The following is a 13,355-nucleotide window of genomic DNA, read 5'->3' as shown; positions in this document are numbered from 1 at the left end:
GAGAGGGCTCTCTCGATAGGCTGGTGCAGTTGCCGCAGGGCAGCCAATGGGCGCGCGAGCCGTCTCGCCCATGTCTGCATGCTGCCGCAACGCGTTTTACATTAATACAAAATTAAGGATAATTTTTGGCTTCAATATCTCGTGGAAAAGGAGTTTTCCCCTAGCGTAAGCTATTACGCAGTACTCGTTCCCTCTCTAGAGTGAACCGAGGTTACGTTAGTAACCGAGTATCTGACTTCCTCATTGCTCTCACCCCTCACAATCTTACAAGAACAGCAATTAATTTTACCCTGTTTTCACTGATCTTTTTTGATAAAGGGCACAGGATTCTCACCATCTTGGGCACAAATTTTGAGGCGCAGGCTAATGGCAGCTCTGTTTTGATTGGTGAAGCTGAGTGTGAATTGCTGCAGTGGACCAATGAAAACATAACCTGCCTGTTACCCACACTTCCCCCAGCTATGTACAATGTCTGTGTGAGAGTCGGAAACCAGGGTTACACCTTAACCAGGTCTCATATCACTTACTATACTCAATATTTATATGTAAATATCATGCTTCAACTGTAGAATGGAATTGTGCATCATCGGGAATTATGCATTTACAATGACATTTAATCCAAAGTGAAGCTTTTTAGAGTGATTAAATGTTTTTTTTTTTTTGTTTTTTTTTTTTGTGCAGCACTGGGGTTAATACCACCATAAAGTATATTCTAGAGGTCACAAGTTTTTCTCCATCTCTGGGGTCTTTGTATGGCGGAACCACCGTCACTATCACTGGCTCCGGGTTCAGCCCTGTCACAGCAGACAATAATGTCACTCTAGGTAAGACAAGACTACAATGAACCAAAAAAATATATCAACATTATTTTAAACATTCCCCATGCTTAAAACTACAGTGAAAATACTTTGATTTACTCTTTGATCTTTAACAGTGTATTACTGAAACCAATCGTTTCCAGATCATTTAGTACTGTAGTCACAGTTGTGTGTTTCATACAGGGGACACACAATGCCGAGTGACAGCCGTTTCAGATCATCAACTTGAGTGTGTGACCCAGTCTAGAGATAAAACACTCACCGTGACGAACCAAGGTTTCCACCCCGGTAATATCTCTTTACTTTTATCTCTTTTTCTGTCACGCACAAAATACCTGAATATATCAGAGACAGTGAAACAATGGCTGTCAGCACATTGACACAGACTTATCAAATGCACTAGAGCTGCCAGCAAAAAAACAAGCAAACATGATATTCCATAGCACTGTTTGAGCGGGATAATTTCTTTTTCTTTTCTTGTTAAGCTGTATTTAGCCCCACACAGAATCCACACTGGCAGAATTCAGTGAAATTCTTTTGTAGTTTTCCTGAAGAATTCACAAAGCATCATTTTAGCAGTTGTGCTGATATGATGTTTCTGTTACCCGTTTGACTATTACGGAGAATCCCCCAACAATCAGTGCCAAAAATATAAAAAGTACACAAATTCTGTTCATGGCACATTCATGGTTCTTAAAGTCATGAAAAATATGCGATATCAAGGATTTTTTAAGTTGATTACCAGTCCTGGACAAGTCATTATTGTCAGGTAAAAATGAAAATGTAAAAAAGTAACTTAAATTTAAAAGGTAAAGAAATCGTAACACTTTAAAATAAGTTCACAAATGTTAACATTATTAAATGTTGTAAAAACAAGATTACATTCACTAATCTTTGTCAATGCTAGTTAATAAAAATACAATTGATTTTTGTTCATGTTAGTTCACAGTGCATTGTTAACAGATACAACTTTTGATTTTAAAAGAGCATTTGTAGAGTAAATATTAAAATAAACATTAATAAATGCTGTAGTGTTATTTATTGCTCATCATGTTAATGTAAGTAAAAACAAATGAGACCTTATTGTAAAGTGTTACAGAAAAATAACTGAAAATTAAATTCATACAATTTTAAAACGCAATGGAAAATGCTGGAGATTAAAATCTTAATGTAATGTAAAAGTGATAGAAATTAATAAAATCTCAAAATAACAGAAAAGGGATGAAAAAAAATCTTAAAGTAATGGAAATCACATTGAAATAAAATATTAAAAGGTCATGAACATTTTTCAAAAGGAAATTAATAAAAGCTTAAGTAATGGAAATCATGGAGATTTGTACAGTCCAAAAAGTGTTCTAATTATGCAATGTAAAGTTGTTGTTTTTTAGATAGAAATTACTTTTTTTGGGGTGTAAACTATAAAATAATTGATCTAGTCTGGAAAATTTCCCTATTATATATATTGTCATAAAATGTGTGTGTGTGACTACATGTGCTTGTTTGCCCACTTGCATACAGTTAATAACATCATATGTGTTCAGTGTACGGTCAGGGTTACGCCTGGAGTCCCTCTGGGATAATAGCCTCAGTGGGGGACACAGTGGTTTGGCGTTGGGACGCACCAGCTTTTGTGCCCGGTCTGAGCTACAGGGTCTTCAGTGTGTCCAGTCCCAGCAGCACAGACTATGATGGCATTGCTTTCAGCAGTGGAGACGCAGGAACTGCCAAAGGTACAAAATTATTATACAAAATTATCTTACAACCTGTGTGTTAAACCTGCTCATTCTAATTTACATTAAGCAGACAAACAACTACACAAACTGTTTGTGAGAACAACATTTTCCTGAACACCATTTTGAAAACCAGTCCTTGCTTAAAATTTGTACATTTTCTAGTCTCATTCTTATAAATAGATCCCATGTAACAAGAGGAATCAAAAAACACAAATCATGAATATTAATATGTAAATAATGTAATGATTTTTATAAATATGCATTTATGCTATTAATATCTATATTAAAAATAAATACTTTTGAAAAATACATTATTCTACAATATAAGTAGCAAGACAAGTAAAGCATTTTTTTTTATTAATTTAGGATTTGTTATGTTTATTTATTTATCAGTCTAAAGTTGTTTTCCTAAACACAAATTAGTTGCCTGAAGGCACTATCCTATTTTCTGTATAGTTACTTTAGAATATTTGTATGGTGAAAGTATCTATACTAATATAGTATCTATAGTATCTATACATTTGAATTGAATTAATAATTTGCAATTCTACACTGTAAACATCAGGAGTCTGGGAGATACTATTTTGAATACATAACTTCTAACTTTTTAACCTGTTTCTTACTTTTACTTTTTAATGGCTGCCAGCTTGAAAGTTGACATTTTTACGAAATGTACATTATTTCATTTAGTCACACACAGTACAATATATTGACTCTGAAACTGTGTAAGTGGCTTTTGATTGTCCTGATCTTTGTGACATTAGAGACTGGTCCCCGGGGAAATGTGATTAAATACCCCTGATCCAGACAAGCATTTGCTTTGTGAGAGTCTCAGATTTCATGAAGAGTAAACCCAAGGTGTCTGCTCTCTAATTAACTATAATTACAACATAATTAATTACACACCAGTCATTGTGCATAAATAAATAAATAAAATAAACAATGTTCTGTGCTATTTTTTTTAGAAAATTAGTTGAATACCTTTTGCTGTAGATGTTAAAGTTTGTATTCTGTAAAGGAACAGAGAACAATAGGAGCTGGAAGCGTGATGCCAGTTTGATTAAGGAGGAACAAAATCTGATACTGCTGTTCTTGTTGTGTCTGTTTTATTATTAGGGTTTTTCGCCTATCGTTTCACATCTCCTGGAGTTTACTACTACAGCAGCGGTTACATTGACTCTGGCAAACAGAAGACACTGCAGGGAGTGGTGACTGTTATGCCTCTGGAGAAAAGCACTGTTGGGCTTCAGGTGTTTGTGACAGGAATACAGGCCTCTATGAATATTGGTAAAATGATAACCTATATTTATAAGTACCATAATTTAACTCAACATTACATTCAGAATTTCACATTTCAGCATTAGCTGGTTTTGGGTAAGGAATTGGAAGGTAAAATCATCCTAATTGTCATTTGTTTCTCTCCAGTTGCAGGTCAAATTAACTCATCTGACTCTAAATGTATATCCATGTTGGACTGTTTTCAAGATCAGCTGGAATTGAATGATACCTCAGATGGTCACTACTTCAGTTTTACTTCCTGTGCCAGCCCCACTGTGTACCACATTACGCCTGACCATGGTACCACACATGACATCATCAACATCAATGGATCTGGCTTTAGCAACATTAACTGTGCAAACGAGGTGAGTTTCAGTGGTCAGCTATGGCATTAAAGGTGCTGAAAGGGATTTTTTGGAATGTCCCAAACACCCGACAGATGTCACTGAAATATAATGCACCAAAAAAAAAAAAAAAAAAAGATCATTGTCTTGTTTTCTACTTAAAATACCAAAATTAATAATTTAAAATTGGCTATCACAATACATACAAAAAAAAAAAAAAAACATACACACATTTAAATTAATATATATTCATATTACTTCAGATTTCAGAGTAAAGGTACATCAATTTCTAAAGCCTAGAAATAAAAACGTATACAATTAATCTATTTATAACAGTAGGGGAAAAAAAAATAAGCTAAATTTACTCTATCCTAAAAATAAATAAAAAAATCACAAATTTTACCCTTTTTTAATTTATTTATTCACCAACTAATCGAAATCTTGTCACTTTTTTTTATTTCTCTAACAAATAATATTGATTCAGATAAGCTTTAAATTAAATTTTAATATTTTTCTATATCCTTTATTTTATGTATCATTCTAGCTAAAATAATACTTTAAAAATACTTTGCGTACAATTTTAAGGCTTGTTTTCAGAGAATGTATCTTTAATAAGACTTTTTTTTTTTTACTACAAGTGAAACACAAGTGGAAAAACAAGTGGTAAAATCTGCTAGACAAAGGACTTAAATAAAAAGTCTCAGGTTATTACTGTAACCCTGGTTCCCTGAGAACAGGGAACGAGACAATGCGTCCTGAGACACTATTGGGGAACACCTCAGCGTGACTAATGTCTGAAGCATGTTTAATCGCGGCAATCGCATTGGCCGGCAGCAGCCTATGATGTCACTACTAGCATGACCAGGAAGTATATAAGGGGCCTAGAGAACAAGTCATCCACTTCTTCGGTACTGTGCAGGCAGCCCACAAGCATGGCAACGAGACGGAGTGTCTCGTTCCTCAGGGAACCAGGGATACAGTCGTGACCCGAGACGTGACCCGAGGGCGAAACTGCTGCATTGAGGAGGTGGCCTTAAGGGGCTTTGAAAGCAGGGCCGGAGCCTTCAGAGTCGATGCTACCCCAACCATGAGATAGTTTGCAAACGCGCACCCATTCTCACGCATCCCCTCGACATATGTATAATTTGCATGCTGATATCGATAGATGCGGGCCGAGTACGGATTCTTCCATGCCTTCTCGATCTCAGAATGTATATCAGGAAGGAATGGAAGTCTCATGGGAGCTGGGGGTTTATGGTTGGAAAGAAACCACTCGTCAAGTCGACCCCCAGCAGCTCAGCATATGCAGGGCAGGGAGGCCGAGAGGGCTCAGATGACTCATCTTCCTCACCCTCTGCAGCCATCTCTTGCTCTTCCTGGCTTGTTCTCAGGACGCAGTGCAAGTTCCCTTGTGAAAGGGAACACATATTCAAAGTACAGTCTTTGAAAACAAATCTTTTTTTGTTAACAACTGTTTATTAAGTTTTCTTTTTCAGTCAAGAAAAACAAAAATACAATGCAAAAATCTAGAACCCATCCCATCCCATCCCACCCCTGGTAGACTTCAAGAAAATACAAATCAAATACAAACATAGAATGTAGACCCCCCCAAAAAAAAATTATAATAATAAAGTAAAAAAAAAAAAATAATACATAGATGTTAAAGTTGACACAATATCAAAAGCAGCATGCCATAAATTCAGTCTTAACATTGGATCCATGCATACGAGAGGTTGAGAGTTCCATTGATATAATGTCCAGCCAAGAAACCGTCCATGTTCTTCTGTCCATTGTGTGAAGAGGATTCCAGCGGTTTAACTAAATTTTTTTTGCCGCTGTGAGAGCAGTTAACAGTAAATATCTTTGTTGAATGGATAAGGAAAGGTCCCTAAAATCGTTCAAGAAAAAACTATGTGGGGTCAAAGAAATATCAGTGTCCAACAGATATGATAAGTCCTGTGAGAGTTGGGTCCAAAAAGGTGAGAGAGAGGGACAGTCCCAAAAGAAGTGCAAGTACGTGCCTAGAGATCCTTGAGAACAAAGATTACACTTGGGAGAGGAGGATAGATTCATATAGAAACGTTTCATAGGAGTCAAGTAAACCCTATGTAATAATTTCCAGTGTATCATTTGATGATTGGGGTTCCTTGAAGACAGCTTAAACATCCTCCATACCTGATCCGAAAATAAAACATGCACATCTTCATTAAGATCCTTGGCCCAAACAGTTGTAATAGATAAGGGTTTGTATGAATGCTCAAGAAGATACTGATAAATAACCGAAACAGAAGAGGGAGATCTCTCAGAAGGAAGGATTTTTTTACGCAGTGGGTGAATAGGTAAATGAGAGTCCCAAGGCTCCCCACATGTACCCGAAGGGCCGATCTTATTCGCAAATACATATAAAAAGATGTACCTTGTAAATTATATTGAGCTTTTATGTTCTGAAATGATTTTAGACCCATATCGTCATAGATCTCTCCCAAAGTGTTTACTTTTTTTTTTCGTCCATTGTGGACAATGAAAAGGGGCCTTGCCAGACAAAAGATTGTTATTATGGAAAATAGGTGAATGCCTGTGCCAGATTGTAACTTGGTGTGTTTGCTTTTCGACTTCCCTCCAAGTGGAGAGAAGAAGAGTTACAATAGGACCAAACTGAGATTTACACTGCTTCAGTGGAACCCCGGAAAAAACAAGATGCTTCAGTTCATAGGGATAAACTATATATTCCTCAATTGCTCTCCATGACACAGAAGCATCAGGGTCAAACCAGACTGATAAAGGGCGGAGGGTAAAGGCTTGAGCATAAAGTCTAAAATTAGGGAAAGACAGACCTCCATGTAATCTGCTACGCTGTAAGGTAGTCAGCTTGATTCGAGGACGTTTCCCATCCCATATACAGTGAGGAAAATAAGTATTTGAACACCCTGCTATTTTGCAAGTTCTCCCACTTAGAAATCATGGAGGGGTCTGAAATTGTTATCGTAGGTGCATGTCCACTGTGAGAGACATAATCTAAAAAGAAAAATCCAGAAATCACAATGTATGATTTTTTAACTATTTATTTGTATGATACAGCTGCAAATAAGTATTTGAACACCTGTCTATCAGCTAGAATTCTGACCCTCAAAGACCTGTTAGTCTGCCTTTAAAATGTCCACCTCCACTCCATTTATTATTTATTATTATTTATTTATTGGAATACCATCTATGCCAGGGGATTTCCCCTTGTTCATAGATTTAGCTGCTAACTCCAGCTCCTGAAGAGTAATCAGTTCAGCCAGATATTCAGAATCTGAATCCGACAGCCGAGGTAAATCAAGATTGGATAGAAAGGATGCAGAAGAGTCCGGGTCACCACTAGAAGAGGTATAAAGATTTGAATAAAAAGAGCGAAAATTGGTATTCATATCTTTAGGATCTGTCATAATGTCCCCAGATTGGGATTTCACTGCAGGAATATTAGCAAACTTTTCACTGTTGCATAATCTCAAAGCTAAAAGGTGACTTGGTCTACTCCCCTGAAAATAGTAATTCTGCCTGGATCTATGAATCAAAAATTCTGCCCTGGATCTCAGTAATGAGTTGAGTTCAGTCCTAACCGCCATAATTTTGCTTAGTGTATTGTCCGAAAAAAATCTTTGATTATCTCTTGTCAAGTTCTGAAGCTGCAATTCCAGTTCAACTATCTTTTTGTGTCAGGAAAGAGGAAAGAGGTATATGAAATTGAGTTATTTCTTATAAAGCCTTTAACCGCATTCCAAAGTGTTCGAGGATCGTCCACCGAGCCTCGATTAATTTCAATAAACTCAGCAAACCTTTTTCTGAACTGACTGCAAAAGTTTCCATCCTGTAACAGCTTAGAGTTAAATCACCATCTAGGGGCCCGAGATGGCCGAGGGACCAAAGATAAACTGCACAAATTACCATCATGATCAGACAACGATAGGGAGCAAATATCTGCACTTCGAGCAGCTGAAGATAAAGAAGTAGAAATAAAAATATAGTCAATTCGTGAATAGGTTTTATGAGGGCCAGAGAAGAAAGTGAATGACCTAGTAGAAGGGTTTAGTAATCGCCAAATATCCACCAGTGAGGATGAGGACGTAATTTATCAGAACAAAGAGCTTGAGAGTGTGATTCCTTTGACCCAGATCTATCTAAAGTATGGGACATTACCGAATTCATATCTGCACCCATTACAATTTCAAAGTCAGAGAATTTCAAGAGATAAACTGAGAGTAAAGAGAAGAAAGCAGAGTCAGGAGTACATGGAGCGTAAACTGAAAGAAATACAATATTCCTATTCTCCACAGCTGTTTTTATGTGCGTTACTCTACCATCCAAATCACAGCCTTTATCCAGAATAGTGATATTTAAAGTCCTCCGCACCAAAATTAGGACACCTTTAGTTTTAGTATCCGTAGTAGATGAATGAGATACCACTTCATAAAACGTATTATTGCACCTGCGTACATCCTCCTCTTTCAAATGGGATTCCTGAACTAACGCTATATCAATCTTTCTTATACGCAAAAAATCCAAAAAACTTGTGCGTTTGTGAGGGCCGTTTAGGCCATTTATATTGCAACTCAGAATATTAAGCTCAGTCATGAGTATCCAGTTGAAATGCTGCTTGATAAAACAAAGTACAACTTAGAAAATGAAACCATTTGAGTCTACCATCAAACCACCCCCACCCTTCCCATTACCATTTGGAGAAACATAACCATATTCCCATAAACTATGGCGGATCAAACCAAGAACAAACCTTGATCCGCCAACCCCCCTTAATACGATCCGTGGCGTCAACAGAAACCTGCACATTACTGAGGCACCAATATTGGCCCAGTGTTAACATAATGGCTAGCAAGTACATAATAATAATAATAATAATAAAAAAATAATAATAATAATAATAAAAAATTATAATAAATAATAATAACTATATAATAACTTTATAATAATAATAATAATAATAATAATACACATTTAGCTACACGTAAAATATAAAAATTAAAAAATAAAAATAAAAAACTTGTCACACAACCCGATAAGAAATACAATATACTGAGAGCTTAGCCTTTCAAAAATTATGGCGTACAAAATAAAGTGAGGTGAACTAATTTACATAAAATAACAGTCACCTTACAACTTAGAACTTAGAGCATCTCCGCAAATGACCAGCCGAAGTTCAGCGGGGGTTAGTAGTGGCTAACTGGCAACCGAGAAAGTGTCTTGCTTCCTCTGGGGAATACAGCATCTTTGGTTCGCCTTGATTGAAAATGACCTTCAGCGTAGCAGGATAAAGGAGGAAATTCTGGATGCCAGCTTCCCTCATTTCCCTCCGAATTGGTGCAAACGCAGTCTTTTTGCAGTCATAGGAGAAAAGTCAGGAAAGAAGGACAGCGCTGCTCCGTCGCTTGTTTTCACCGGGGCATGCAGTCTAGCAGCCCGCAGAATGAGCTCCCTGTCCGTGTACCGCAAAAGTTTAAAGAGAAAGACCCGTGGTTTAGCGCGATCTGAGGTAGCCTTTGTATAGAGCTGGTAAGTCCCGCCCATCCGTAAAACCCCAAGTGGACCTCTAGATTGAAAAATCGTCAATGCAAGTGAATGGGAGAAAATAATTATTTTCTGATCCCGTTTGAATTGTGCCATGAATGTGAACATATGTTTTATGTGAATTTTTTATATAATGTTTCATGTTACGAGTTTGACCGTATATTGTACGATTCTTTGGCTAGCAGTTGTGGAAAAGACATAACGAGAAAGACTACATGTCGCCTATGTGACGTCACCCCATAACACATTTCCCTCCACTTGTCAAATCACGGTGCTAATGCTGCGATAATCTATGGAGACAGATCGAGATGCCTGTGTGTTTTGTACCCAAATGTCACCATTCAAACCAAATGGGCTGTTCTTTCTTCAGATTCGCGTCGAAGGCAGCGAAGAGTTGTAGTCCACAAAGTGCTCTCACACAAAGTCTAACCGTATCAAACTTCAACCAGCTAAATTGTAGCATTCTTTACACGAAATATTATATTGAAAATTCACTGACAACGTATGTCACATTCATGGCAAAATTCAAACGGGACCAGAAAATAATTATTTTCTCCCATTCACTTGCATTGACGATTTTTCAACCTAGAGGTCCAGTGGGGTTAGCGGAAGGGGCGGGACTTACCAGCTCTATACACGCGATGTGCTCGTTCTACTTCAATCTCTCTTCCAGCCAGAGAAGGCAACCACGTCGCCAGAGATCTTTTAAAAAAGCCCATGGGGTCGTCTTTTTCGGATCCTTCAGGCAATCCAACCAGACGCAGATTGCTGCGCCTGTTGCGGTCTTGTAAATCCACCACCTGTTGTTCAAGCGCGGCTAATCGTATCGTGATCTGCGACTAGGCTACTTTCTTTTGTTCACGCATCTCACCTGTGAGAAGATCGAGTTTAGAGCATAGCGACTGGACAACTGACATGTGAGAGGCAAATTCACTCCGCATCGCCATCAGCTCGGTTTTTAAAATGTCCTCGAAGCGTGCAACAGTGTTAGCCATTTTGTCAACCGTATTACTCGTGGTCGGTGCCTTGGATCTCTTCTTAATCGGTGAAGATGACGGTGATAAATCTTGCTGTTTTCGATTGTGTGACATCTGGCAAAGTACAATTATTGAATAAAACTTAAAATAAAACAAAAAATCGGTAAAAAAGGGGCCAATTGTACGGAGCTCTACTCAAGTACGACAGGGTTCATGAGCACGTCACGTGACTTGAAAACAAACCTTAATATTATGTAGTATTTATTCTCAACTTAATTCATTTTGTTTTAAGTATGTTTAGATATTGTTTCTGGAAAAACAAGTGAAAAACATATTATTTTGAAACAAAAGAAGAACTTTGGAAAATTAATGAACAGAAGGCTCATCTTGAGTTACCCAATGATCCGTTTCTGTTTGCCAAAAAAATAAAAGGCAAAAAAGCGAAAGAAAATCCATTATATACAGTTTATCGAAAAGGGAAAAAAAAGTGCAGAAAAAAACCTTAATTTTTTTGCCTACCAAAGGTCAAAGTTGGAGATCGTCCATGCAGCGTTATCAACAGCACCTCCACTGAGATTAACTGCAAACTCAGTCCTGACAGAGGAGCACCAGTGGGAATCCCTTTACCCATAAGTGTCCGAATCAACAACCTTGGCACCGCCATCCTGTACATGCCGAAAGAGTATCACCGCAGATTTGTAGTTCTACCCGTGGTCGATTCTGTCTTTCCCTTGGTGGGCAGCACCACAGGCTATACTCGTCTCTTCATCTCTGGTTCTGGGTTCTCGAATGGTTCAGTTATGGTTGCAAACATTCCATGCAAAGTGGTTTTCATGAACTACTCCCAAGTAGTTTGCGATACCTCACCGTCTGCAGCTCGCAGGGGAAACGTTGCAGTTTTCGTCAACTCCATCTCTTCCTCATGCAGTTTTGATTGCACGTTTGAATATTCCGACTCCATCACACCGTACGTCTCCGCGGTGTTCCCTAACTCTGTTAGTGGAAACGCCACCACCGTTGAGGTCACTGGCAGTGGATTTGGGAACAACTCTGCTGATCTAATGGTATATGCGGCCAACATCCTGCTGGAAGTCACAGAAGTCACTGATAACAACATCACTGTTTTAGTTGGTGCCCTTCCCGCTGGCACGCATGTCCTACAGGTGGTGGTCATGAGAAAAGGTCTTGCCACTGGAGGAGCCACCCTGACCAGCATAGCACAAGCCAGCGTCAACCCAACATCAGGCAGCATTGCTGGAGGAACTCCACTCTTGATCACAGGAAATGGCTTTGTGGCAGGAAATACAACCGTGAAGCTGGCTAACTCCCCCTGCAGGATCTTAGATGTGACTCCAGACACAGTGAGGTGCATGACACCTCCTCATGCAGAGGGACAGGTGCAGGTGAACATTAAGGTGTTTGATGTTGTGTATCCACCTCAACGTTTCAACTACTCTAGGGGACAAACTCCAAACATCACCTCCGTCAGTCCTATAACAGGTACCAACATGCATTCCATTAAAAAAAGTATATAATTGCCGCATTTACGGCAAATATAATTAGTGGCATTTACTATGGACTGCTGCAGTGTTTACGTATTTTTGTAGGCCAACCCAAAAGTTAACATGACCCTTGTCCACCCTTCCACCCTGCCAGGACATTTCTCAAATCACGGAAGTGACTATGCAGTGTTTTTTGTTTGTTTGGCTCGAGGTCATGGTGTAAAGGACACAAAGTTGAAATTACTCCGAACCATCCCTTTAAGCTTTTGAATTTTCTTATGGGTCTTTATTTTAAAAACATTTTCGATGAGTTTACCTGTTCAGCGAGATGTTTAATGTCTCAGACAACCTCTGTAGTCCCATTTAGCTACTTGTTAACAACCACCTTTATCAAGACAAGTACAAGCTTTAAAAAAAATCACAAGGGGGTATTACTGTTGCATTTTATGTTGTAGAATAAAACATGAAAATATCTTCAGATTTTGTTAACCACAGACCTTATTTCAAGCTTTTAAACAAAAGCCCATTAAAAGTAACCAGAAGTGCTAAAAAACTCGTTTCCAGGTATTGGCCAACAAATATACGTCATCTCTGCAGCACTCTATTGAACTATTGAATATCACAACACTTCGTAGAAATGCTACAGACATAATCCCTTCCTCGCAGGTCCGGGTGGAACAGAGATCACCGTCTCTGGTTCTGGCTTTGGCACAGATGTAGCACTCGTCTCCTTCGAGATTGGCGGTGTGGCTTGTAGTATGACATCCATCACAGATATGCAGTTGCTGTGCACTGTTGGAGAACACGCAGGAGGAACTTTCCCAGTCATTTTTCACCATCAGGTCAAAGGTCATGCCTTGACCCAGTCTGTCTTCACCTATGAGCTGCTGCTGACAGGGGTCACACCGAATGAGGGTAATCAAAAACACTTTCTCTAGGGTAAAAGATTTGTCAATATAGACAGAATATAGCCAAAGTGTCAAACCGTGTGAAAAATTTCAGCAGACTTAGAAGGAAATGTGCCTAGTTACCTGAAAATTGCTTATTTTTTAAGCAACGTGTGTCATTATACAGAATATAGATGTGAAGCCAAATCAAAACTTTATAATAAAATATTTTTAACCTATTTATTTAAAAGAAG

The 13,355-nt window shown here is 38.3% G+C and overlaps 1 protein-coding gene across 1 annotated transcript in view; it reads left to right on the top strand.

Annotated features, from left to right (window-relative positions):
* The window catches only part of LOC308697011 (fibrocystin-L-like), a 101,795-nt gene that overhangs the window by 40,281 nt on the left and 48,159 nt on the right, over positions 1 to 13,355 (top strand). The window contains exons 33-40 of the mRNA XM_081376035.1: positions 319 to 511; positions 682 to 824; positions 1,002 to 1,106; positions 2,360 to 2,548; positions 3,668 to 3,838; positions 3,983 to 4,194; positions 11,237 to 12,212; positions 12,881 to 13,129. Coding sequence (XP_081232161.1) covers positions 319 to 511; positions 682 to 824; positions 1,002 to 1,106; positions 2,360 to 2,548; positions 3,668 to 3,838; positions 3,983 to 4,194; positions 11,237 to 12,212; positions 12,881 to 13,129 — 2,238 coding nt within the window. The remainder of the gene's footprint in view (positions 1 to 318; positions 512 to 681; positions 825 to 1,001; positions 1,107 to 2,359; positions 2,549 to 3,667; positions 3,839 to 3,982; positions 4,195 to 11,236; positions 12,213 to 12,880; positions 13,130 to 13,355) is intronic.

Source organism: Scardinius erythrophthalmus (genome assembly GCF_964197995.2).
Source record: "Scardinius erythrophthalmus genome assembly, chromosome: 10".
Lineage (NCBI taxonomy): Eukaryota > Metazoa > Chordata > Actinopteri > Cypriniformes > Leuciscidae > Scardinius > Scardinius erythrophthalmus.
The sequence above is the reverse complement of the archived record's forward strand: the minus strand, read 5'-3'. Positions and strand labels throughout refer to the sequence as shown.